The 25,900-nt window shown below is 35.8% G+C and overlaps 1 protein-coding gene across 1 annotated transcript in view; it reads left to right on the top strand.

The window, feature by feature from the left end:
• Positions 1–4,796: 4,796 nt before the first annotated feature.
• Positions 4,797–25,900, top strand: part of MRPL1 (mitochondrial ribosomal protein L1) — a 47,328-nt gene continuing 26,224 nt past the window's right edge. Inside the window, exons 1-3 of the mRNA XM_051964481.1 lie at positions 4,797–5,057; positions 9,585–9,693; positions 18,471–18,732. Of these exons, the coding sequence (XP_051820441.1) occupies positions 5,027–5,057; positions 9,585–9,693; positions 18,471–18,732 (402 nt within the window). The 5' untranslated portion in view covers positions 4,797–5,026. The remainder of the gene's footprint in view (positions 5,058–9,584; positions 9,694–18,470; positions 18,733–25,900) is intronic.

The raw sequence follows: 25,900 nt of genomic DNA, 5'->3' as shown, positions 1-25,900 counted from the left end.
GGAAGATTACCCCCTATTGTTGTGCCACAGTTCCCTTTTGAGGTCCTGACCTAGTTTCCCTAAATTGTCCTATTTAGTTACTCTGCCTCAGGTTATAACCTTTCCCTCTTGATGTTTGATGAGATAAAAGTCTACTTCAGTTGCTCTGTCCCAAAACCCCAGGCTATAATCATTCCCTCTTAAATGGTTGATGAGATAAAGGTTTTATATCTTTAGGTTATAATCATTTCTTCTTAATGTTTGACAGGATAAAGATTTATCCATTTTAAATGTCATTAGAATATCAGTAACCTCTCCAGTACCTGCCTCCATTGTGTCATTCTAGGGGCCTCCCTCCCACTAGGTTATCCCCATCCAGGTACCTCCCCCATTATGTCATTGTTCTTTTCATCCTATAAAGAGTCTTGATGTCTAATGCTCAATGCTGGACTCTTTGAGATGATAGTCTCTCCAGCCCTGAGACCAAGATCCATTTGGTCCCAGTAAATCTCTCCATTTAATAAACTATTAAATTGGTCTCTAATCTCATAAGAATAAAGGGATTCCTAGTCCTACTACAAAAGGTGAATATAACCTCCAGGCCCACCAACTATTGGAACTCTTGAGTCCTCTCAAAAGCTTTTTAATATGGGGGTTTTTACTTATTTATTTATTTTTTTGTTGCATGTGTGGGTCCTTTCCCTTCCTTTTTTTTAAAATAATTTTTTATTGACAGAACCCGTGCCAGGGTAATTTTTTACAACATTGTCTCTTGCACTCTCTTCTGTTCCAATTTTTCCCCTCCCTCTCTCCACCCCCTCCCCCAGATGGCAAGCAGTCCTTTACATGTTAAATAGGTTACAGTAATATGGGGATTTTTAAAAGAACTAAGTTTATAATGAAGTATTTGAGGCTCTTTAGAACAAGTCACTGAGGAAGGCACACGAAATGATGATGCTCAAGCCTCCTTTGGCTTCTAGAATTGGAATAAGGACAAACATGCCAATCAAACCCCAGTTTATTTGCAGAAAATGTTTAATCAAAAAAAGAATGTAGTGAAAGTTGTATCTCATAGAGCATGTGTTGGGACCGTGGAGTAGATATTTATCATTTATTTATCACGTATGAATATTGTTTGAATCTAGTTTTATATGGCTAGGCTATTGTCTAACTCAAAAGCTTACTGGAGAGTTGATACCAGACTCAGAGAGAAAGCTGAAAAAGCTGCTGGTTTAAGGATTTAGTTTCTATCTAATACTTGTCTTGGGTCTACCCAATTTTTGTGTTTGATTGACTTACCCGCTGATATGATATCTCAAATTGTCTTTGTTATGATTATTACCTCCTGCCTTTGTGCATCAAAAGAGGCAAATGTCCTTATTGCCTTATCTAAATTCTGTATGGAGTAACTTCAGGAGAACTTCAGAAGGGAGCCACACCTTTCAGGCTTTTTGCCTACCAAATGACATAATAAATTTCTTTCAAAACTATTTCAGATTTTGGAGTTTGTTCTAGTGAAACACTTCTTCAACTGTGGGGTTGCTTAAGTGAATGCGGTGTCAGGAAAAATTTGGCAACAATAAAAGGTATCAAATATTCCACCAAGATTTAATTTTTTGAGAGCACCAGCCCTGAAGTCAGAAGGACCTGAGTTCAAATGTGATCTCAGACACTTAATACTTGCTAGCTGTGTGATCCCGGCTAAGTCATTTAACCCCAATTGCCTCAGCACAAAAAAAAAAAAAATTAATAATAATAATAATAGTTTTAAAAAGAGAGAAATAAACAAGCACATTCATCTCATTAATATACAAATTTGCTTTCCTCTTTAATAAATGGTAAAATATGTATGCCAAAGAATTCTTTATGATTTGTTTTAAATAAATATATATTTTATATACCTATATACCTGGGGTTGTGTAAAAATTTCTCTGATAAAAAGGAGTGGGGAGTGGAAAGAATTTAAGAAGGCTTGTTCTAGTGAATGATAGGGTTGTGCTGAATCGTTGTGGCCTTTTCTGAGGAAAGATGTTACTACATCTATAGGACTTGTTGCTTTGGGATAACATAGTAAGGCCTGAATGATCCTTTGGTCCTCCAATATCTGAAAGTAGAGGTCATATATTATTTATTGGAGATAAAGAGAGCAACCATTAGAAGAATGAATCAAAACCTGGCCTTGTTTCCCAGAAGACACAGACCATAAAGGAATTGTTTGAACATTACAGAGACTAGGGGAAACGTAAAATGACTATAAGATGTATGTATTTGTATATGAACAGTTTGGATGCTTATATAGCTTATATAGAGACTATTTATATAAAATTAACTGATATGATGCATGTATGAAGAAAGTCAATAAAATAAAATGTTCAGGAAACAGACTTTTGAAATAACACATAGAACTGTTTTTTCAGATGAATGTATTAGGAGAACATCTTCCTTAGATGATAGAGCTGATTAAGGTAATGATGGCTGTAAGGCATTTTGATCCATCAATTCATTTGCACTGAACTGTTTTTGAGCAAAGGGAAGTTAATATAATAGGCATTTATATAGCACCTTCTATATGCTAGACACTGTATAAACACTTATAAATATCATCTCATTTGATCCTCACAACAGCCTTGGGAGGTAATTATCCCCATTTTAGAGAGGAGGAAACTATGAAAGTGTAGCCTAGGTAACTTGCCCAAGGTCTCATAGCTATTAAATATCTGAGATGGATTTGAATTCATGTTTTTCTGATTCCTATCCACTCCAGCATCAGCTGCCTCCTGTTTTTAGAGTTTTAAGATTTGTGACAAACTATTAATCGAATAACTGTTTGGGAACTGTGGAAAGATTTTACAAAGATTGTTGGATTCATACCTGATAGAGAGCTAGATTTTTTTTTTTTTTTGAGTTGTACTTCATAAAAAAGAAGTTACAAAGAAGCAGCAGAGTAAGCTGAGCAAAGGAAGACTCACAAGAAGTCGTAGAAAACTTCTAGCCAAGATTCTGCTATGTTGGGAGTCTGCTGATTAGAAGAGCCGCATCACTTTGCTGACTGGTGGGATAAAGTCTGGGCTACCTGGTAGAAACTCAAAGGAAGCAACCTGAATCCTGCTGCTGGGTGAAGAACTATCAGGGCTTCTTGCTCTTTAGCACCACCTACAGCTGAGAGAGAGAAACCTCTCACAAATGAAGAAGTTCCTTCCACTCCCCCAACTCTGGTTAAGAGGGAGAACCATAGTAGCAAGCACAGGCTTTTGACTGAGATGACTGGCAGATAAGACTTGGAGCTGATTAGATAAAGCAGAATCTCTTCCTCTTTTCAGATCTTTTTTTAAAGGATGGCTCTAAATGTGAAGAGTCTGTCACTGCATAATAGCCTCAACAAATAGCAAAGAAGAAACTGACCAGAAAAAAAAAAAACCAAAACTGTGGACCAGGACTTTGTGTGATAAATTCTTGTTGAAGGAAGATATCAAAACCTGTAGTCCAGAATTGTAAATTGCCTTGGACAAATGAGTTTTCCCTATAATGTGCTTCTCTTAGGTTTTTATGTGTGTGCTCATACTCTTGCCAGTAAGCTACATGAAAATGGTGGGAAAGTATAACTTAGGTTTATGGTGGATAGATTTATTGTGATTGTTCCTGGTCTCGTCTTTTGTTGAGTATTATCATTAGTAATGCTTTTGTATTATCATTTAATAAATGTTTTATGTTTAACAATTATTGATGTCACTGTAAATAAATTCTCTGTAAATGAAAAGCAATATTGTAGTGACTCAGGGGTTCTAATATAGTCCTGAGGTGGGAATGTGTTGGTCAGTCTCACTAATGCACTTCGAATGTGTAGAGTAAGCCCATGGGCCAAGAGGCACAAGGGAAAGCAAATACCAATGTGGTCAGGGTAATTCTGGTTGTAGATTTCAGTGATCTGTTTCACTAATCCCAAAGGTTCTGTGAGAAACAGCTTTTATGTGGAATAAATGATTCTACTGCTAAACAGAATGCATCTGTGCTCTGACTAAAGCCTCACAAGACAACACGGCGGACAAATTAATCGATCTACTGAGTGATCTGCTGATTTTCTGCTGAACCTTTGTTTTATTCAGCAACAACTAAAATATCCATCACTTCAAGCGTGGGTGATGCTCTTCTGAAATGTGTCCTTTGACCTTTCCCTCTTCTTTTGGGTTTAAGTTTCCCTTTGAATAAATAACCAGGTTCTCCTTTTCTTTAATTTGCTTATAATCACAGAAATTGTATTTCTCTTAGTCATAAAACAATTTAATTAGTTAGTTTTCTTTTATTTGCTTATATCATCACGGAAATTACGTCTTCATCATAAAATAATTTGGGTGTTCGTATTACCAGATTATTTTTATTTATTTATAATCACGGTAATTAATTTGCACATAATGTCTTTGCTGACGAAAGCACCATGAGGGCAGGAACTGTTTCATTTTTGTCCTTGTAAATCTCAATTCTGCAAAAAACAAAACAAATAAAAAACAAACAAAAAAACCAAGAGCACAGTATAACAGCTCAATTAGTGTTTAAAAGATTAACTAAATGGATTGAGAAAAGGAAGATCAAAAACACTTATAGAAGCGAACCATAACATATGATGATAGATCTACTCCAGGGCTAAGTTATCTCGGGAGAAAGGATGCGGCCTATTTCAGACCACGTGTTCTTTTGGAGATATCTTATTGGCTGGGGCTACATACGCGGCCCGCTCGCGTCACGCCCAGCACTCGTGCAACGCTCTGACGCTTCCGGCGTGCTTCTGTTTTCTACTCACGTCACCAAGGCCGTGTGTTCAGTGTCTGGACACTGAAAAAAGCGGAACCCGAAAGAGTGAGGCTAAGGGGGAAGACAGAAAGTGTCACTACCACGGAAGGGGCGGGGTGAGCCAGTCTCTTCGCCGTTCCTACTTGGTCCTTAGTTCTTTTCGGTCCCCACCCTCCGCCTCTCTCCAGCCGGAACCTTTCATTCGCCTGTTCTAGTGGCTGCGGGGACTAATTTTGACCTCGCTCAACCCTCGTCTGTCAAGATGGCGGCCACCACAAGCTGCTTCGGGAGAGGTAAGGAAGGGCGAGAGAGTGGACTTTTTGTTGTCCCCCGGCTGGAGCGACGCTTCTCATCGTTCTGCTTCCGGGCAGGCCCTGGTCACCTCACACTTGGACTATTGTAATAGGTTGTAGTCTCTCCTCACTCCACGTGGTTTTCTCTAAGCGTGAGTCGGATCACGTCATTCCTTATGTCTCCCAACTAAGTGACTTTCAGTGGCTCCCTATTGCCACCGGGGTCAAACACACAATCTCCTATTTGTTCAAAGCCAGTCGTGTAACTTAGGTACCTCCTGTTCTTTACAGCTTTCTTCTCTTAACCTGAATCCCTACCTTCTGTAGAAAGCCTTTCCTCTTAATTATTTCTTGTTTATACTGGATGTGACTTGCTTTCTGTATGTTTCTTAGCATGTTCTCTCGCTCCTCTCTCCCCATTAAATTGTAAGCTCCTTGGAGGCAGGAGCTGTCTTTTGCCTTTGTGTGTGCTCAGTGCTCATGTGGCCTGTCAGGTAGATGTTTAATAAATGTGAACTTGTCATGACAGCCTATGTTTACACTAACCGTAATGTCACCTTAGTTTAGTAACAATATGTGGCTAACTGGTCCCTGTGTATGACCCTCTGGATCCAAAGCTAGAAGGGCCTGAGTTCGATTCAATTCATTCAACATTTATTAAGTACCTACTGTGTGCCAGGAGCTGTACTAAGTGCTGGACAAGGCAGGGGGGAGGGGAGGAGAGAGAGGCAGAAAACAGTTCTTGCCTTTAAAGAGTTTCCAATATAATGGGAGAGTTCAAATCTTGCCTTAGACACTTAGTAATTCTATGAGTTGGGGCAAGTCATTCTGTTTCTATTTCTTCTTTGTAAATTGGAAATAATAGTACCTACCTACTTGGATTATTGTGGGGATCAGATGTTGCTTGAGCCTTTATTTTTCTTTTTATTTCCATTGCTCAATTGGAACCTGCTATTAAATAATAAATGCTTGTTAGGGAAAAGATAATGATGAATGTTGGAAGGGATGTGGAAAAATTGGGACACTAATACGTTGTTGATTTGAGTTGTGATTTGATCCAACAATTCTGGAAAGCAATTTGGAACTATGCCCAAAGGGCTATAAAATTGTTCATACCTTTTGTTCCAGCAGTGTTCCTATTGGGCCTCTGTCCCAAAGAATTCATAAAAAAAGGGAAAAGGGTCAACATGTGCAAAACTGTTTGTACAGCCCTTTTTGTAGTAGCAAGAAACTGGAAACTGAGTGGATGCCCATTAATTGGGGAATGGCTGAAAAAGATAAGGTATATGAATGTTATGAAAGGCCTGAAGAGACTTACATGAAAAAAAAAGTCAATTTACATGTTAATTCTTGTAAAAATTAATGCTTTATAAAATTATTAGTTGTGTATGGTGTTCTTTTTCTTCTTTAAAATATATAATATAAGATGATGGTTCTCTCTGGGAGAGAGAGCAGGTTTCTCGGGGGAGGTTTTTGGAGGCAGTCTTAGTTGCAGTTGAAAGTAATAATCACCCAAATGCAGCCAGCTGGTAAAAATGCAAACGTTTATTTTCTCCTTCTAAAATAGCCCGGTTAGTTGAGGCCTATCTCTCTGCTTGGTTCCAAGAGCTCTTGCAGATTGTCCTTTGCTTCTGCCTTTGCTTTCTTCAGCCACCAGCCAGCCAAGTGGAAAAATGGAATGGATCTCTCTTGCCTCGGAGAGAGGGCTTCTGGCGTAATTCAGCTGAAATCTGTCCGAGAGCCTCTGTCTGTTTCTTTTATACTAGAGAGAGGAATTGTGTGGGATACCGGAGAGAGGGATTATGGGTTTTCTCCCATAGTGCTCTGTGGCCCTAAGAGCTTCAAGGGAGGTGTGAATTCACAAAGTTACACAGTTAACTTTGTGAATCTCTCATACTTGTGAACTCCAATGAATAAAGGTGAACACAAGTATTGTATCAATTAGTTCTGCTTAGTACCTTGTTTCAGGTTCTGGCCCAAAACATCTTGTAAGATCAGATCAATAATCTATCAACTCTAATGAGTTAGCAGTTTGTAAAGATTCCAACATCTCCCCCTTTCTTTTATTTTAGAACATAGGGTGATCATGACCTCCTCAAGGAGGTGAGAATCCCCCAAAAAAGGTGATCACACCTTCCCTGATATCTCAGGAAGGGAGATGAAAACACCAAAGGAAATAGGAAGTCAAATCAGATTAGCCGGTTTCTAAAGGGGTTCACTTGAAACAGATACACATAAATCCATCAATATGGGCCAGAACTTGAAACAAATATACATGGTATACATAAATCCATCAATATGGGAGGCATTATACGTAATTTACATAAGCACATAGCAATATAACACAGGCTAATAGTAATGTAACCAATAACATGAATAAATATGAAAATTTAAGTACTGCAATAGTCTCATCAATTTTTCATCTCAAGAAATCCAATGATTCTTGTAATTACATAAAACACAGACGCACATAGCAATATAACACAGGCTAGTAGTAATGTTATAAATAACATGAATCAACCTGAGAATTTATCTCACTTGAACCTATGCTATGTTTAGTCTAGGGAGGGGCTCCTTTGAAAACCAAGGCAATTGTTTCCAATTGTTTGTTGCAACTTTTAGTATATTGCCGCTACTATACTAAGTTAATTTTATTTCTTATATTGTGATGGATTAGAGTTTAAATAAAGGCAGTTAATAGGTGCATACTTGGAAAATTTTGTTTGTAGGGTTATATTTCCCCAGTTCAAACACACATATGCCATGATATAGCTCTTAATAACTGACCATTACATAATGATTTACATAGTTTCTCTTTTGATCCTCAAAATAATCTAATGATTGAGGTAAGCACTGCAAGTATTATCATCCATATTTTATTTTTTAATAATAGCTTTTGATTTTCAAAATACATGCAAAGATAGTTTTCAAATTCACTCTTGCAAAATCTTATTTTTCTCCCTCTCTATAGTTTAAACATATGCAGTTCTTCTAAACATATTTCCACATTTATCATGCTGCACAAGAAAAATCAGGAAAAAACCCCCAAGCAAATAACAACAACAAAAAAGATAAAAATACTATGTTGTGATCCAAAATTCAGTCCTCATAGTCCTCTTTCTGTCTCTATCACAAGTCTATTGGAATTGGCTTGAATGACTCACTCTTGAAAAGAGCCAGGTACATCAGAGTTGATTGTTACATAATCTTATTGAGAACAATGTTCTCCTAGTTGTACGTGTTTCACTAGCATCAGTTCATGTTAAGTCTCTCCAGGCATTTCTGAAATCATCCTGTTGGTCGTTTTTTAAAGAATAACAATATTCCATAACATTCATAACTTATTCAGCCATTCTCCAATTGATGGACATCCACTCAGTTTCCAGTTTCTTGCCACTTCAAAAAGGACTGCCACAAACATTTTTGCACACGTGGGTCCTTTCCCTTCTTTTATATTCTCTTTGGGATTACAGACTCAGTAGTGACACTGCTGAATTAAAAGGTATGTGCAGTTTTAGAGCCTTTTGAACATAGTTCCAAATTGTTCTCCAGAATGGCTGGATCTGTTCACAACACCAACAGTGCATTAGAGTCCCAGTTTTCCCATATCCCCTCCAACATTTATCATTAACTTTTTCTGTCATCTTAGCCACCAACTTGTATTTTTTATGCTTTTTGTTTTGTTTATTTTTTTATTTTATTTTTATTATTTTACTATATTTGATAAGTCATTTACTTGAAAATCCTACTGTACTTGTATGTTTTAAAATAATAATGTACTTACCTGTTCTTCATGTTCTTGGTATATAAATGAATATAAATTTGTTCTATAATAATAATTTAATGAAGGTATTACTGCACTGTTGTAAAGTAATTGGTAATAGTAACAAGATACTAAACATATATCTTTTAATCTATGACATAAATTTGAGCCAACAATCTGGCTTGTTAATTTTTTATTATTTATTTCTTGGGTAAACTGCAGATGATTAATGAGCAAAGCCTGGAATTGCATAGGGAAGAATTGAATTGTACTGAATTTGGAAAGTTTCAGTGTTGCCTGTAATCTCAAACTGCCCATTGATACAAAGACCTATTTTCTTTGCTCCAGGAGAATGGAATAAATCATATTATCCAGGGCATTATGGAAAAAGGCCACCTCACCCAATAGCACTGGTTCCCCAAGATAACTAAAAATTGAAGAGGCTGGGCTTTAGAACCTAGTGCAAGAGTCTTTGTGCAGGATGTCTAGGAAATGACAGATGGGAATTACACAACTGAAATGAGATACCGTGATGGAATGCAGCACATTACTCATAGGTGGTATTGAAATCAGGACTATATCCAAAGAAAGCAGTTTTTTTTTTTTTTTTTTTTTGTTGTTGTTGTTGTTGTTGGGACCTGCTTTCTTTTTTTCCCCTCTCACCAAAGTAAAATTTTTTGCAAAGTACTAATCCATTCTTACATTGAAAATATGATAAGGATAATTTGGCACTTTAATGTTTCTCATGTTTTCCTTTTTTTCAGTTTTCCTTCAGTACCAGAGGCAGTGTTTCTCCAGGATCACTTATAATACTTCTGTTGCATCTTGTTTTGTAAATGTTCATGCAGCCAAAAGACATTATGCTGCTGCAAAGTAAGTGTTTTCTTTTAAAAAATTGTTTCATTTATTCATTTTAATGATTATTAATTGGTTTTCATTATGAGGGTTTGTATGTTAGGGCAATATTGGTAGAGGGAAGGGAATTCTGTATGGAAGCTATCAGGAGTCTCTCCTTGGGGTGATATCTCTTTTAAACACTACATCACCAAATAATTTTATTTCCATGATACCAAATTGGAAGGTTGGAATATGGGAAATGTTCTTCTTCCCTCTCTCTTGTCTTGAACAAACACATCACCACCTCATCTTGTCCCCCCTCCTTTGCTCAAGAAGCTTTTAATGGATCCTTCTTGCCTCTAAGATAAAATACTGACTTCTCCAATATTTAGAATTCCTCACAATCTGGATACCCTTGTCTTTTTATGCTGACTCACATTACTTCCATAGAACTCTGCATTCTCACCAGGCACCTTTTCATGAGTAGGCTGGAACCCTCTCACTTCCCCCTTTTGGAATTTTTGGAGTCTTCAGCTCCCTCCAGAGCTCAGCTTAGCTCCACTTAGCTCCCATCTAATGCTTGAGATCTTTCCTGAAGTCCCTGATCCCTCTATATTTACCTGTTTGTCTTATGTATTTGCTTATCGACATACAGGTTGTTTCCTTCCAATAAAATTTAAATTTCTGTTTGCCTAGCATAGTGCTGGACACATAGTAGGCTTTTAGTGTTTATTGAGGTGAACAAACTTATCTCCTAACATAAGTGAGATGCTGTATCAAGCAGTGCAGAGAATACACAGAAATCTAAGACAGGATCTCTGCCCTCCAGGGGATAAAAGTGTCATAGAGTGATGGGCTCTGTGCCCAAGTAACTAGGCAGTGCCTAGTACATTCTGTATTAGTAATAGACTTTGTAAGTAATATACATCATGATTTGTGTTTGAGAGCAGGAACAAGCCACTTCCAGTAGTCCCTTGTTTCCATGTCACCAAGATTCATTAAATATTTAATAAGTACTTGATACTAGGCAATTTCCATAAACTTCTGATGGAAATAGCTGTCTGCATCCAGAGAGAGAACTATGGAGACTGAATGTAAATCAAAGCATAGTATTTTTACCTTTTGTTGTTGTTTCTTTGCTTGATTTTTTTTTCTTTCTCGTGTTTTTTTCCCCTTTTGATCTGATTTTTCTTGTGCAGCATGATGAATATGGAAATATGTTTAGAAGAAGTGCACATATTTAACCTATATCAGATTGCTTACTGACTTGGGGAGTGGAAGGGGGGGAAGAGAGGGAGAAAAATTTGGAACATAAGATTTTGCAAAGGTGAATGTTGAAAACTATCTTTGCATCTATTTGGTAAAATAAAATGCCTTATTTTTTTTCTGAGGCAATTGGAATTGAGTGACTTGCCCAGGGTCACACAACCAGAATGTGTTTAGTGACTGAGGCTAAATTTGAACTTGGGTCCTCCTGACTTCAGGGCTGGTGCTCTATCTACTACACCAACTAGCTGCCCCAATACAATAGAAATAATAATAATAATAGAAGTTTTTTTTTTTTATTTAAAAAAAAGGTACTCATGAGGTGCTAGGTAGAGAAACCAAAAGTATGTAAGGGGAGATAAAGTGAAATGGAAAAAGTTCCTGCTTTCAAGGTGCTCACAGTGTAGTAGGAGAGACAGTATACAAGACATATATAGGATAAACTGGAGATGATCTTGGGGAGAAGGCACTAGCATTAAGGGGGGCTTGGAAGTGCTTCTTTCAGTAGCTAGGGTGGTTATCTGGATTGTGGAGCAAGTCAGGGAACCAAGAAACAGATGAGGAAAGAAAGAACTTGTGGCATAAGGGATAATCAGGGGAAATGCATGGAGTTGGGAGATAGCTGTCTTGTACAAAGAATAGCAAGGTGTCAGTGATAATGAATATAGAAGACTGGAAAGGTAGAGAAGCCAAACAGGAGTGTATATTTGATCCTGGAGATGATAGGGGAGACGCCAAAGGGTATTGAATGGAGGGTAAGAGAAGATAAGATTGTCACATGATTGGACCTGAGCTTTAAAAGGTCAATTTGGCATCTTAGTGGAGGAAAGATTGCACTGGGGAAGAGACTGAGCTCAGGACCCCTACCTCCATTTTGCAGCAGTGGTCCAGGTATGAGGTGATGAAGGCCTGTGGCAGTGTCAGAGGAGAGAAGGGGATGTATGCAATAGATTGGAGAGGTGAAATAACCAGGCTTTCTCAACAGATTGGATGTGGGATAGGAAGAGAGTGAAGAGTGGAAGATGACCACATGATTGTGAGTTTGAGGACCTGCAATGGTTGGTTTGTTCTCTATAGTGACAGGGAAATTTGAGGGAAAAGATAATGGGTTTAGTTTGGATGTGTTGAGTTTAATAATAGCTAACATTTATGTTGAGTTTATATTCTAGTTATTGTGCTTTACAAACACTATTTCAGTTGATTATATATCAATTGATTCTTCAAGATAGCTAATTTAATATTTTCATTGGAAACTCCTTAAATGCAGAAACTGACTTTTTTTTTTTTTTTTTTTGACCTCTTTTTCTTTGGCCTTGGCATGTATCAGATACTTAGTAAATGTTGAATTGGAGGTCTGGATATGTAGATTAGGGAATTATTAACATAATAAAAAAAATTTAAGATGTGAAGAGTTATAACTTTTATGGTATGAATCAAATTATTTTACTTCGTTTCAATTAACTATTTCACACCAAATTGTACAGTCAGACTTGGTTGATATATTATTTTTGATTAACTTTCTTCTTTCTTTTTCATCCTTTAATATGAGGTAAATCTTTGGATATAGGATTAGGGAAAGGAACATATACATACGTATTTTATATATATATATATAGAGAGAGAGAGAGAGAGAGAGAGAGAAAGAGAGAAAAAGAGAGAGAGAAAGAGAGAGAAAAAATAAGCATTTATTATGTGCATTTTTACAAATATGTCATTTAATCCTCATAACAAACCTGTGAGGTAGGTGCTATTCTTACCTGTATTTTACATATGAGGAAACTAAGACAAAAATACAGTGTTAGCACTACGTCTATGGAAAAATCCAGTAGTACTGGAGGTACAGTTTTAAAGCATAAAGCAATACATTTTGTTTAATATAATTACCATTGGTAACATCACATCTGTTCCTGATGCTGAATCATATGAAAATGCTAAAGATTTTGTTGGCTAGAACTTTGATTTTCCATGTCTTTCACATTTAGAGAGAGAACTATGGAGACGGAATGTGGATAAAAGGATATATTTTTACCTTTTCTTTGTTTGATTTTTCTTTCTCATAGTCTTTTCCCTTTTGGTCTGATTTTTCTTTCCCAAGATGACAAATATGGAAATATGTTTAAGAGATTTTATATATTTCACCTATATCAGATTACTTGCTGTCATGGGGAAGGAGAAGATAAGAGAGGGAGGAAGAAAAATTTGGAACACAAAATCTTTTTAAAATTTTTCAATAGCATTTTATTTTCCAAATACACAGAGATAGTTTCCAACATACTTTTGTAAGACAAAGTCTTCATTTTCCACCTCCTCAGTAGTTATAACTTTGGCATCTTAGTAGCACTCTACAGGTTATGTCTCTAGAGGAGTTGCTTCCTTCAGCAATGGCTGTGGTTTATTGGTGCTTTTCGGTTTAATTGCTTATTAATGGTTGGCGTATAGAAAGTGAATTTTCTTTACTACTAGGTTTGCTCCTTTCAGTGATGACTTGGGTGCTGGGCTGGAAGCAAGACTGGTAGTTTGGGGAGCACTGCAATGCTTTGGGCTCTTGGACTCTGGGTTTGTTGGCAAATCCACTCAAAAAGGCTTTACTAAAAAGGGGAAGGAAGAAAATACTTCCAATTTATATCTACCAAGTTCTATACTCTAGATAGTAGCTATAGAGAAAGAATAGCAGTTGAAATTCTGAGAATCAAAATTCAAGAATGGAGCCAGTGGTAAAAATGATGACCTCAAATGTCTATATATAAATTTCCTAAGTTTAGGCAGTAAATTAGAGGTGCTAGGATTCCTTATGTAAGAAGGTAAATGTGATTTTTCTTTTTTATCACTGAGACTTGGAGTGAAATGCATGATGAAAATTTGGTTCTGGATGGATGTTTCAGGTAAAAGCTACAATAGACTAGCATTGTATATTTTTAAGTTATATTAAAAAGTTCTTGAGGAAATTTAGGAAAGGCTGTGGGGGAACCTTTTACTAAAGTTCATCAATAGGTGAAACAAATGTTTTCATAATCATATTGACCAATGTACTCTCAACAGTGATCTCAGACTCAAATAGAACAGGGTGTTTCTGCATCTGCATCTTGACTTAGAAAAATCAGTAGTATATATGTTGTATTAATTTTTATTTTGTTAAACATCTCCCAATTGCAATTTAATTTGGTGCTTTTGACACTTCTACTATAGATTTGCCTGCACAGAGGCAAGATAAAAGAGTGATGAAGGTCCTCTTTGCCAAAAGCATAGCACCTAAATTCAGTGTCTTCGCTTGATAATTTCATTTATCAAAAGATGAAGGAATCAGTAAGGGGAAATTTTATAATGGATCTGATTTCTACCAGCAAGAAAAACTGTATTTGGTTTAGAAAAATAGAAATCTTGGAGGGAAGTAAGCAGTTCCTCCTAAAGTTTTGATAGAGAAGAAAGTTGGACCTAGTCTTCAAAGAGATTTCAGAGGCTTCAGAGGAAGAATAGATAGAATCCTCTGGGCTAAATTTTTATAGATGAAATCAGCCTGGGAGGGATGAGAAAGGAAATATTAGAGACGCAAAGGGAAACAACTCCTAATGAGAGTTGAGAGTTTGTGACTGCATTTAGAACCCAACAAAGTAGCTTTAACCAGGCAGGAGAGAAAGAAGGCAGACTGGTCCCCTAATAAAGAATAAATCTAGTTTGACATGTTCTTATAAAAATAATATCAGAGAGTAGTAAACCTAAAAATGAGCAGAAGCAGACAAGGAAATTCAAGGATAACAAAAAGGGATTTTAAATTATTATTATTTTTAAATATAAGTAGCATTTTATTTTTTCTAATTATATATAAAGACAATTTTAGCATTCATTTTTTAAATAAAATTTTGAGTTCCAAAATTTTTTTCCTCCCCAACTGGGCAAGCAATTGAATATAGGTTATACATGTACAATCATGTTAAACATTTCTACATTAATCATGTTGTAAAAAAGAAAAAAAAAAACAAAGAAAGTGAAAACAATATGCTTAGATCTGCATTTAGAGTCCTTCAGTTTTTTCTCTAGCTGTGGATAGTATTGTCTTTTCTTTCTTTTTTTTTTTTTTTTAATAATTTTTTATTGATAGAACGCATGCCAGGGTAATTTTTACAGCATTATCCCTTGAATTCATTTCTGTTCCGATTTTACCCCTCCCTCCCTCCACCCCTTCCCCGAGATGGCAAGAGTCCTTTACATGTTAAATGGGTTGCAGTATATCCTAGATACAATATATGTGTGCAGAACCAAACAGTTTTCTTGTTGCACAGATAGAATTGGATTCAGAAGGTATAAATAACCCGGGAGGAAAAACATAAATGCAAGCAGTTTATATTCATTTCCAGTGTTCTTTCTCTGGGTGTAGCTGCTTCTGTCCATCTTTGATCAATTAAGGCTCTCTTTATCGAAGAGGTCCACTTCCATCAGAATACATCCTCAAACAGTATCATTGTTGAGGTATATAATGATCTCCTGGTTCTGCTCATTTCACTCAGCATCAGTTCATGTAAGTCTCGCCAGTGTGGATAGTATTTTCAATTGAATTTTTTAAAAAAGCTGTATTGGGCAAAAAGGTGTCTCAAAGATGGAATAGGACTGCTTAAGAGAGAAGGATGATAATTGGCAAAGGTTCATATCTAAGATAAATACACAAATAAGAAGAGGGCATCAGATTACCTTTGAAAAATTTAGATCACATTATTAGATGAACTATGTTCTCTAGTGCAGAAAGAACTAGTGGATATGACTGTTAAGCCACTGATTCCTGGGCCAGTCAGTTCTGGATTAAATTCTTAGAGATGGTTAGTGAACATCTAGAAAGGAAATAGTGATTTCAGAGAGCAAGCAGGGCTTCACTGAAAATGGGTTGTTTCCTTATTTTGTCAAGGTTTATCAAATTATTAAGTATAAAATAATTTACCTAGATTCTGGCAAATCACTAAAATACTTCATGCTTATAGAAAAGTTAAGAGGCATGAAATATAATGAGATGAATTTGAATGGCTTCCAAGTGTATTATCAATGGTTCAGTATAATTTCTCTGCTAACCCTTTCTCCACAGTACTGATCATAGTACAACTTAATATTTTTTTTTCCATCATGCTATTAGAACAATCCAAGAGCGCATGGACTATATCCAGTTTCATATATGTATCTCTTTACAGTGTTTCACACAGTAGACACCTAGAAAACATTTGTTAAAATGAATTTAGTAATTTTACTGTGAAAACTAAATAGTTTTGTCAATTTAATTTTTCTACACTTATGTAACACTTAAGAGTTTACAAATATGAAAGAAAAGTCAACAGGTAATTTTTGAAGCACAGATATTTTAGGTTCCATTTTTTACTAACCCAATTATTCCTGTACTGAGTTAAAAATTAAAATATTTTCTCAGAAAAAATTTTTTTCCCAGGTTGGATGTTTAAATATTTTGAAGGAAACAAAGTAGATGCAGAAACACTTAGACTCCTCTACTTAGGCATTTTACTTAGACATCCGAAGGACACAAATGGACAATTAGAAATCACAAGAGTCTATTTTTATCACTTCTGTTGAATTGCTTATTTTATGGAAAGATTCCTAACAGTAAACATAAATATTTATTGTGATAAAGGTATGTAGAATATGGAATTTTCTACTGGATTCGACTTTGAGTCTTCTCAGAACAAAAATTACATAATTTATTCCATGTAAATTTCAATTGTAGTGCAGCTGTCCAGAAGGGAATTTTATTTTGGGGAAATTTCACTATTTTAAAAATGTATTTTTTGTTTTTTGGTGAATTGCTGAGCAGTCTCAAAACTTCCTAAGCTTATGTCCAACTTTTTTATTGCTTCTTTTCCTGTCATGTATTTTTTATGCTTTTTTTCTAGATCTTTTAAAATACATATTGGTTTTTTTTTCTTTCTTTCTTTTTTTAAAATAACTTTTTATTGATAGAACTCATGCCAGGGTAATTTTTTACAGCATTATCCCTTGCATTTACTTCTGTTCCGATTTTTCCCCTCCCTCCTTCCACCCCCTCCCCCAGATGGCAAGCAATCCTTTACATGTTGAATAGGTTACAGTATATCCTGAATACAATATATGTGTGCAGAACCGAACAGTTCTCTTGTTGCATAGGGAGAATTGAATTCAGAAGGTATAAATAATCCGGGAAGAAAAACAAAAATGCAAGCAGTTTATATTCATTTCCCAGTGTTCTTTTTTTGGGTGTGGCTGCTTCTGCCTATCTTTGATCAATTGAAACTGAATTAGCTCTCTTTATCAAAGAGATCCACTTCCATCAGAATACATCCTCAAACAGTATCATTGTTTTTTTTTTTTTTTTTTTAAATTTAAATTTTATTTTATTTAATAATAACTTTGTATTGACAGAATCCATGCCAGGGTAATTTTTTTTTTTAATTTTATTTAATAATTACTTTATATTGACACTCGTTTCTGTTCCGATTTTTTTTTTTCCCCTCCCTCCACCCCCTCCCCTAGATGGCAAGCAGTCCTTTATATGTTGGATATGTTGCAGTATATCCTAGATACAATATATGTTTGCAGAACCGAACAGTTCTCTTGTTGCATAGGGAGAATTGGATTCAGAAGGTATAAATAACCCGGGAAGAAAAACAAAAATGCAGATAGTTCACATTCGTTTCAGGGTAATTTTTTTACAACATTATCCCTTGCACTCGCTTATGGTTCGTTTTTTCCCCTCCCTCTCTCCATCTCCCCCCCTCTCCCCAAGATGGCAAGCAGTCCTATATATGTTAAATATGTTGCAGTATATCCTAGATACAATACATATTTGCAGAACCGAACAGTTCTCCTGTTGCACAGGGAGAATTGGATTCAGAAGGTAAGAATAACTCGGGAAGAAAATGAAAAATGCAAATAGTTCACATTCATTTCCCAGTGTTCCTTCTTTGGGTGTAGCTGTTTCTGTCCATCATTTATCCATTGAAACTCATTTAGGTCTCTTTGTCATAGAAATCCACTTCCATCAGAATACATCCTCGTACAATATTGTTGTCGAAGTGTATAATGATCTCCTGGTTCTGCTCATCTCACTTAGCATCAGTCCATGTAGGTCTCTCCAAACCTCTCTGTATTCATCCTGCTGGTCATTCCTTACAGAGCAATAATATTCCATAACATTCATATACCACAATTTACCCAGCCATTCTCCAATTGATGGGCATCCATTCATTTTCCAGTTTCTAGCCACTACAAACAGGGCTGCCACAAACATTTTGGCACATACAGGTCCCTTTCCCTTTTTTAGTATCTCTTTGAGGTATAAGCAAACAGTATCATTGTTGAAATATATAATTATCTCCTGGTTCTGCTCATTTCACTCAGCATCAGTTCATGTAAGTCTCGCCAGTTCTCTATTCATCCTGCTGGTCATTCCTTACAGAACAATAATATTCCATAACGTTCATATACCACAATTTACTCAACCATTCTCCAGTTGATGGGCATCCATTCATAAAATACATATTGTGATAGCTAATCTTCAATGTGTATTTTTTTTCTCATAGACCTGCAAAAAAGGAGAAAAAAGGCTCCAAAGTACAAACTCCAGCTGCAAAAACAGATGATATAGAAAAAATAAAGACCTATACATATATGGAGGGTGAGCCTGAGGATGATGTTTATTTAAAACGCTTATACCCAAGGCAGATTTATGAAGTGAATAAAGCAATTGATTTGCTAAAAAAATTTCAAATTCTGGACTACTCTAACCCAAAGCAAGGTGTTTATCTTGATTTGACACTGGATATGTCACTGGAGAAGAAGAAGGTATGAATTATTATTTAAAGTAACTGAGTGAATGTGAACAAGAGGTTAAAGTATAATTAAATGATTATTATTATTGATATTGTTCAAAGATTTATTAGCAAAAAAATCTTTTTTTTAAGGAAATGTTATTTTGGCAAATAGAAGACACAAGATAACATACATTTTATTTTATTTTTTAAAATTTTATAATAACTTTTTATTTGCAGAATCCATGCCAGGGTAATTTTTTTTTTACAACATTATCTCTTGCACTTGCTTCTGTTCCGATTTTTCCCCTCCCTCTCTCCACCCCCTCCCCTAGATGGCAAGCAGTCCTATATATGTTACATATGTTTGCAGATACAATATATGTTTGCAGAACCGAACAGTTCTCTTGTTGCACAGGGAGAATTGGATTCAGAAGGTAAAAATAACCCAGGAAGAAAAACAAAAATGCAAATAGTTCACATTTATTTCCCAGTGTTCTTTCTTTGGGTGTAGCTGCTTCTGTCCATCATTTATCAATTGAAACTGAGTTAGGTCTCTTTGTCAAAGAAATCCACTTCCATCAGAATACATCCTCATACAATATCGGATAACATACATTTTAACCACATCTACCAATGGCTTTTGCTAGCTCAGTTGTAGTGTTCCACTTTTATTTTGGAACTGCTTACAAAGTCCATCATTATCTCTACTGAATATTAATATAGATAGACAATATTTATATAAACAAATTTCCTCTTGTCTGATCCTCTTTCTCAGACACTTCTTCCATCTATTAGCTTTCATTGAAACCTGGCTCCCTTTGATGATGCTATATTTATAATGTCTTCTCCAGCACCGGTTCTATCTTTTCTTAGACTCTCTTGGCCCTGGGAGATGGGAGGAAGAGTTGGAATATACTTTCCTTCTCACTTTCACTTCTGCATTCTTTCCTTATCTGGTTCACTCAGAAACTTTTCCTTCTTTGAATTGAAAATTTTTACCTGTGGCGGCTGTAATATCCCTTGTTCTTAAGTCATCCCATCTCCTTTCTCAAGGCAGTCAGGCTCGACCTCCTTATCTTTCTTTTTTTTTTTTTTAAATTATCTCCTGTCCTTATATTAGGGAACTTCTGTCTTCATAGTGATACATTTTCAAACTCCCGCTCATTTCTTTAATTTCCTTAAATCTGAATGGTTTATTTCATTTTGGCCACATAGTTATTCACCATATCTCTCTGACCCATAAGTGTTCCACTTTGTTAATTAGAAATTCACCATCTATCATTTGACATTTCCTTGCATTTCATTCACACTTCCTAAAACTATTTTTCAACCTTATGGAGATATCCAACCCCTCTATTCCTCAGTACCTTCTTGTTTTCTGTATTTGAATCCTTTACCTACTTGCCCTGTTGTCACTCATCTCTTAACAAACCTCAGTTGCTCCTACGGTGCTGCGGCTGTGTGTCCTATACACAGGCTTCTGGATGAAGCTAGAAAGAAGCTCACAACTGTGTGGAATGGATATATATATATATTAAATTTATGTTAGCCAACTTTAATAGAGCCTTTACTGCAGCAATGCAATTTCATTTCCTATCTTGCTCCCCACAGAAGTTATTTCAAACCTCTTTTCTCTTTAACCCTCCCCATACCTCCTCCTTTTCTTTCTCAGCTGAGGATATTACTTCATACTCTGTTGAGAAAAGTGAAGCCATTTGATGTAAGCTCCTTATTCTTTTCATTTCAGAATCATTTGAAATTATCCTCTATTCCTTTCTCCTTTTCCCCAGTATCTAATAAAGAAAGGGTATTCTCCTTGCTGAGACAACCTGATTTGATCCCATCCCCACTCGGAGAGTGATTTATGGGGGGCAGTTGTTAAATTTTCAGAAATTTTGGATCCAAATGTTAAATGCAAGACATTACATGGGTCAATTAGTTTATGCACTAGTAATGATATTTCTTGCTTTAAAGGAATTGGTATCAAATATAGAAAAGTGAATTTTCATTTCATTATTGTCTACTTTAAGTGATTATGACTTTATTAATGAATATTTGAAAGCAAACTTTATTGCATTTTGTTCCAATGGTTCTAATAAAGTGCTCTGAAGAAAATCTGGAAGAGCTTTATTGAGCTAAGAAAATTGTTTTTAAAATTTCCAAAAATCTTCTTCTAGCAATATATGTCATCTATTATAGTTAGGTAACTCAGTAAAATTTTGGAGTTTTGTAATCTGGAAGATCTGAGTTCAAATTGGGCTTCATATACCTCCTTACTGTGTGACCCTGGGCAAGTCACTCATGCCTATTTGCCTCAGTTTCCTCATCTGTAAGATGAGCTGAGATGAAAATGGCTAACTACTTGTGGTTCTTTTCCAAGAAAACCCCACATGGTGTCACAAAGAGTCAAACACATCTAATTGCTCCCCACGTGCATCTTCTACCCCACTCCCCCCCCCCAAAAAAAAACTGCAGTGATCACTGGATGATTTGATATCTAAAATTTATTTTACTTATCACTAATTTAATAAATTACAAATCATTAAATCATTATTGTCATTGAAATTGTTCAGATTATAGAAGTGAGTGCAAGGGATAATGTTGTAAAAAATTACTCTGACATGGGTTCTGCCAATAAAAAGTTATTAAATTAAAAAAAAAGTTTGTTTTATGATATGGCTTTCTGGGAGGAAGAGACTAATAATACTGATGGGAATTATAGTACTGAAAAAGAATACATAAAAAAAAACTTAGAAGGAAGGGAAGAGGGATGGGAGAGAGAGATATAGACAGAGACAGAGAGACAGAGAGAAAGACACTATTGTATTTTGAGGATAAAATAAAAATCTCTGTTCTCGAGAAATGAAGAATATTGGAATAGACATACATGCATATAATTGAATATATATTAAAATTCAAATTTATAAAAAAAGAAATTGTTCAGATTACTTAAGTACTAGGATTGAAATAGGCAGCATGTAGTTTATGAGCTGCTATTTATGCATATATTCTACATTTTATATCCATTTTCAGTTTTTCTCAATCTTGTTCTGTTTTTCCGTAGAGATTAAAAATATCATTAAGTTCTTGCATTCTTGATTCTTCCGTTTCCATCACATTGCAGGCAATATCAATAAATATTCATAGAATATAACAAATGTATCATAAGAACTCTAGGAAATTTAAAGACTGTTACTGGAAAACGTGAAACTCAAGTTAAAGATTTGATTGCCAATTAAATTTAGAGGCATTTCACTTAATAAAAATTAACTTTAATGTTCTTCCTAGGAATGTGATACTAGAAAATATAATTCATCACATGAGCTCATGTTTTTTATCAGCTAGAAACAGCATTTTTAATTATTTTGATTTATTAGAACTATATTTATTAGAACTATTAGAACTAGCCTTATGAAAACTAACATCACCATGAGTAGTAGCTAATGAAAAAATTATATTGAATAAAAATTTTAAAAAGTAAAATCTATTGAAACAATTTTCTAAATTTTATCAATAATAATGTAGACTCAAATAATGTTCCAAGCCCTGCAACCAACTACAAAACCAAAAAAGATCAAAATTGTAGAGCTGGCTCTGAAAGAAGCTTCAATTTAATGAATATCAATTTCTTAGATGTGAGAGTTAATATTAGATCACATGTCAGATTTAATGAAAAAATGTTTATTGGAACTTTTCAGTTCACAGAGTGAGATCTAACTCATTTATCAAATCATGATTGAATTGAAACTGTAGATTGGTTATGGATACAAGAGTGGCGAAAATCAATAAAAACATTCTGTGGGAATCATTTGGTTGTGTGGAATTTACCATAAAGGGTACTTGTAAATTATTTGCTATACATCCTTTGTAATGGCAACATTTACACTAAATTTCTGTACATATAAGCACTTGTCCCATCTCCCCCTTCCCGCCAGCTGTGTTTACCAGCACATCAGCTCTCTCTGGTCATATAGTTATAACTCACTCTTTATTCTTCTTCAACTTGTATGGAATAGAAAAATAAGGTGAAGAACTACAGGAATGTATGAATTCTTTTTCTATATTTTATTTTCATTATTTCTGTTTCCCCTATGACCTGTATAATATGTGCAGGCCCATATTTACTTGAGCCTTGGCCAGCTATAAACATATTTACTTAACCTGAGCTGATGACATTTATCAGTATTTGACATTTATCGATATTTAGTCTATTAGCTTGACCACTGTCTGCTTGATTAAGCCTGAAGGCCTGATTTTCTCTTTCCTAGAAATTAGGAGATTTCCCTGAAACCTTCCATTCCAATCTCTCCGAATAGCAACAACCAATTAGAGGGCTCCCCCTCCCCTTCTCAGTGCTCTCTTATTTGTGATGTAATCTCTTGTATAAAAGCTGTGTATCTTTACTACTTCTTTAGCTCTCCTGCCAGGATCTTTCTCTTTCTTATCTCGTGATGGGACAGCTCATCCTGAGGTTTTCAATAAACAACTTTTCTGCTTTTTACTGAATAATCTCTGAGTAGTCATTTTGGGTAAGGGTCTTCTACATCCCTCACAAACCTTTCTCCATTAACTGGTTCCTTTGCTACTGTTTTCAGACATGCTTCAATCTCTCTGATCCCTAAAAAGCCTTTATTAGATTTGCTCCTGCTTCTCCCAAACTTGCTGCATGTCTCCCTCAAAAACTGCTTCTCCAAAGTGCTGCAGCCAAACTCCCCTCACCATTTGTGTTTCCTCTCTTCCCACTCTCCCTTTGCACTCTTGTCTTATCACTGGTCTGGAACTGACTGCCATCTTCAAAGTTAGCCGTGATGCCCTAATTACAAGCCAGTTGGCCCTTTCTCAGTACCTTTTTTTCTTGGTGTTCCTGTTTTTACGTTGTTGACTATTTCTGCTTCTGGATGCACTTTTTTCTCTGGGTTTTTGTGATACTGCCTTTCTGGTTCACCTCCTACCTGTCCAACTACTCATTATCCATATATCACTCTTTCCACTTATAAATTTTGCCCAGAATTCTTTATAGGACTCTCATTATTGCAGTTAGGGTAAACTGAGAGATAAGGTTTGGAATAGTGCAAATTTATTAGGTAGGATAGCAGTAGCCAATAAATTGAGTCAGTGATGACAAGCAAAATCTCTTCTGATTGTCCTGGCATTACATCACAATAATCCCTAGTAGTCAACATTTTAACAAGCAGGTGAGTTTAGTCCCCATACCTTCCTCCATGGGAGATGGGAGTGATCTTTTGGTGGTAGCATTAGTCTGTAGTCATGAGTATAGGGGCTCCAATTGAATCATCCTGAAATTGGAATAGAGACTGGGCTCACAATAAATTTGAGTCCTGAGTGGAAATAATTACAAGACTGAAATTTGGCAAGTTTCTCCAGAGTGCAGAGTAAAATTATAAAGCTAAGGAGTTTGGACTTTGAAGGTGTGGAAGAGTATTAAATCCATGCCAGCTTGATTTGTCTTAAAAATAGAATTAAAATCAGTTTTCAGTTTCACAGGACCCTCTTCCATTTTCTGTCTTGGTAATTTCATGAGTGGGCATAACTAGTATTTCCATTAGATTACTCCCCCATTCCTCCATCTCCATGTGTGTGTTTATCTTTATAAAATATAGATACACACACACACACACACACACACACACACACACATCTCCCAGACAGATGGCTTTCTGTGTGGATGAGTCCCAGATATGTCTAATTCTGTCTGTCTATAAATGTCCAGTCCCACTCTTTTCTCTAAGCTTTAGTCCCTAACACCAGTTGCCTGGTTGACCCAGAGACACCGCAAACTCATTATTTTTCCTCCAAAATACAGCCGCCTTCTAAATCTGCCTGTTTCTGTCATAGGCATCCCAAAGTCATAACATTGACGTTCTTCAGTCCTCAGTCTTACCCCACAGAGTCAGTGCTGTTGTTACCTTCACAAAATTTTCAGACCTCCCATTAAAACGTTAGTTCCTTGTTGGTAACCGGATTTCTTTCTTTGTCTTTGTCTCCTAGCTGCCCTATGACTGTGCTTGATCCTTTTTTGTTTCATTTTTTCAGTTTTGTCCAATTCTGTGATCCTTGTGGGGTTTTCTTGACAAAGATACTAGAATAGTTTGCTATTTCCTTCTTCAGCTCATTTACAGATGAGGAAATTGAGGCAAATAGAATTGTGTGTATGAGGCTGGATCTGAACTCTGAAAGTAGAATTTTCCTGACTTCATTGTGCCATCTAGCTGCTTCCCCTTGGTATTTAGTAGCTACTTAATAAATACTTGGGAGTTGATTAATAGCTCCTGCTTCAATACTTCTTGTCTTAATCAGTTTTTCTTCCAGTTTTCTATTTTATTTCTTTAATACTTACAGAATCTGTGATTTTTGTTGCTGAGGGCACTTCTGGCCACTCACATTTATTTCAACTCAGCTACAAATCAGTGTATGGTCTTCAGAAATGTATGTGGCTGAAAAATTCATCACCTAATGATGTATCTTTGGATGATTCAGCCTTTCCAGTGGCTGTTTTGCTGGCATGGCCTTTGAGAGGTCAGGATTGTCCCCTACTATATAATAAGGCTGTAAGTGGAATGTCCTGTGTTTCAGAGAGGGAAAATTATAACTGGTCTATAAGAATAGTGACAGCATTTATTGGATATTTATTTTCTCCAGATACCAGTAGGAAAATGTTATATAGGAACAGCATACTATATTCTGGATATAAGAATGGAAGTATATGCTTTTCTTCCTTCTGTTCATTTTTCTCTTTCCCTTATTTGTAAAGATAATAGCCAACTTCTTGGGTTTTATATAAGCGTATTAGGAAGGTCACTTCACTAATTTAATATATCTAATAAAAGAGTATATACCCTCCATTGGTGCAAATTGTCAGTCATCCATACCTTCTTATCCTTTGTGACTATTGGCTGTTTCTTTCCATAAATCTTTTACAGAATCTGCCATGGCTGCCTGAATGGGAGACATGCTACCATTCCTACATACCTTCTCCAACAAAACACTGTAATTTGCACAATGTGACCTCATTGGAATCAAGAATTTAAACTAGAAGTGACTTCTGGTATTATCTGTATACAATTTGGGACAGATTGCTTTTTAGTTATTAATCTAAATATGATAGTTCATTGAACTGTCCCCTCTCCCTCCCCGTCATGCTTCAGGAAAATACCACAATTTTAGATAATCTTTGCAAT

The sequence above is a fragment of the Antechinus flavipes genome, chromosome 6, assembly GCF_016432865.1.
Source record: "Antechinus flavipes isolate AdamAnt ecotype Samford, QLD, Australia chromosome 6, AdamAnt_v2, whole genome shotgun sequence".
Lineage (NCBI taxonomy): Eukaryota > Metazoa > Chordata > Mammalia > Dasyuromorphia > Dasyuridae > Antechinus > Antechinus flavipes.
Note: the sequence above shows the minus strand (reverse complement) of the source record. Positions and strands in the feature narration are given on the sequence as shown.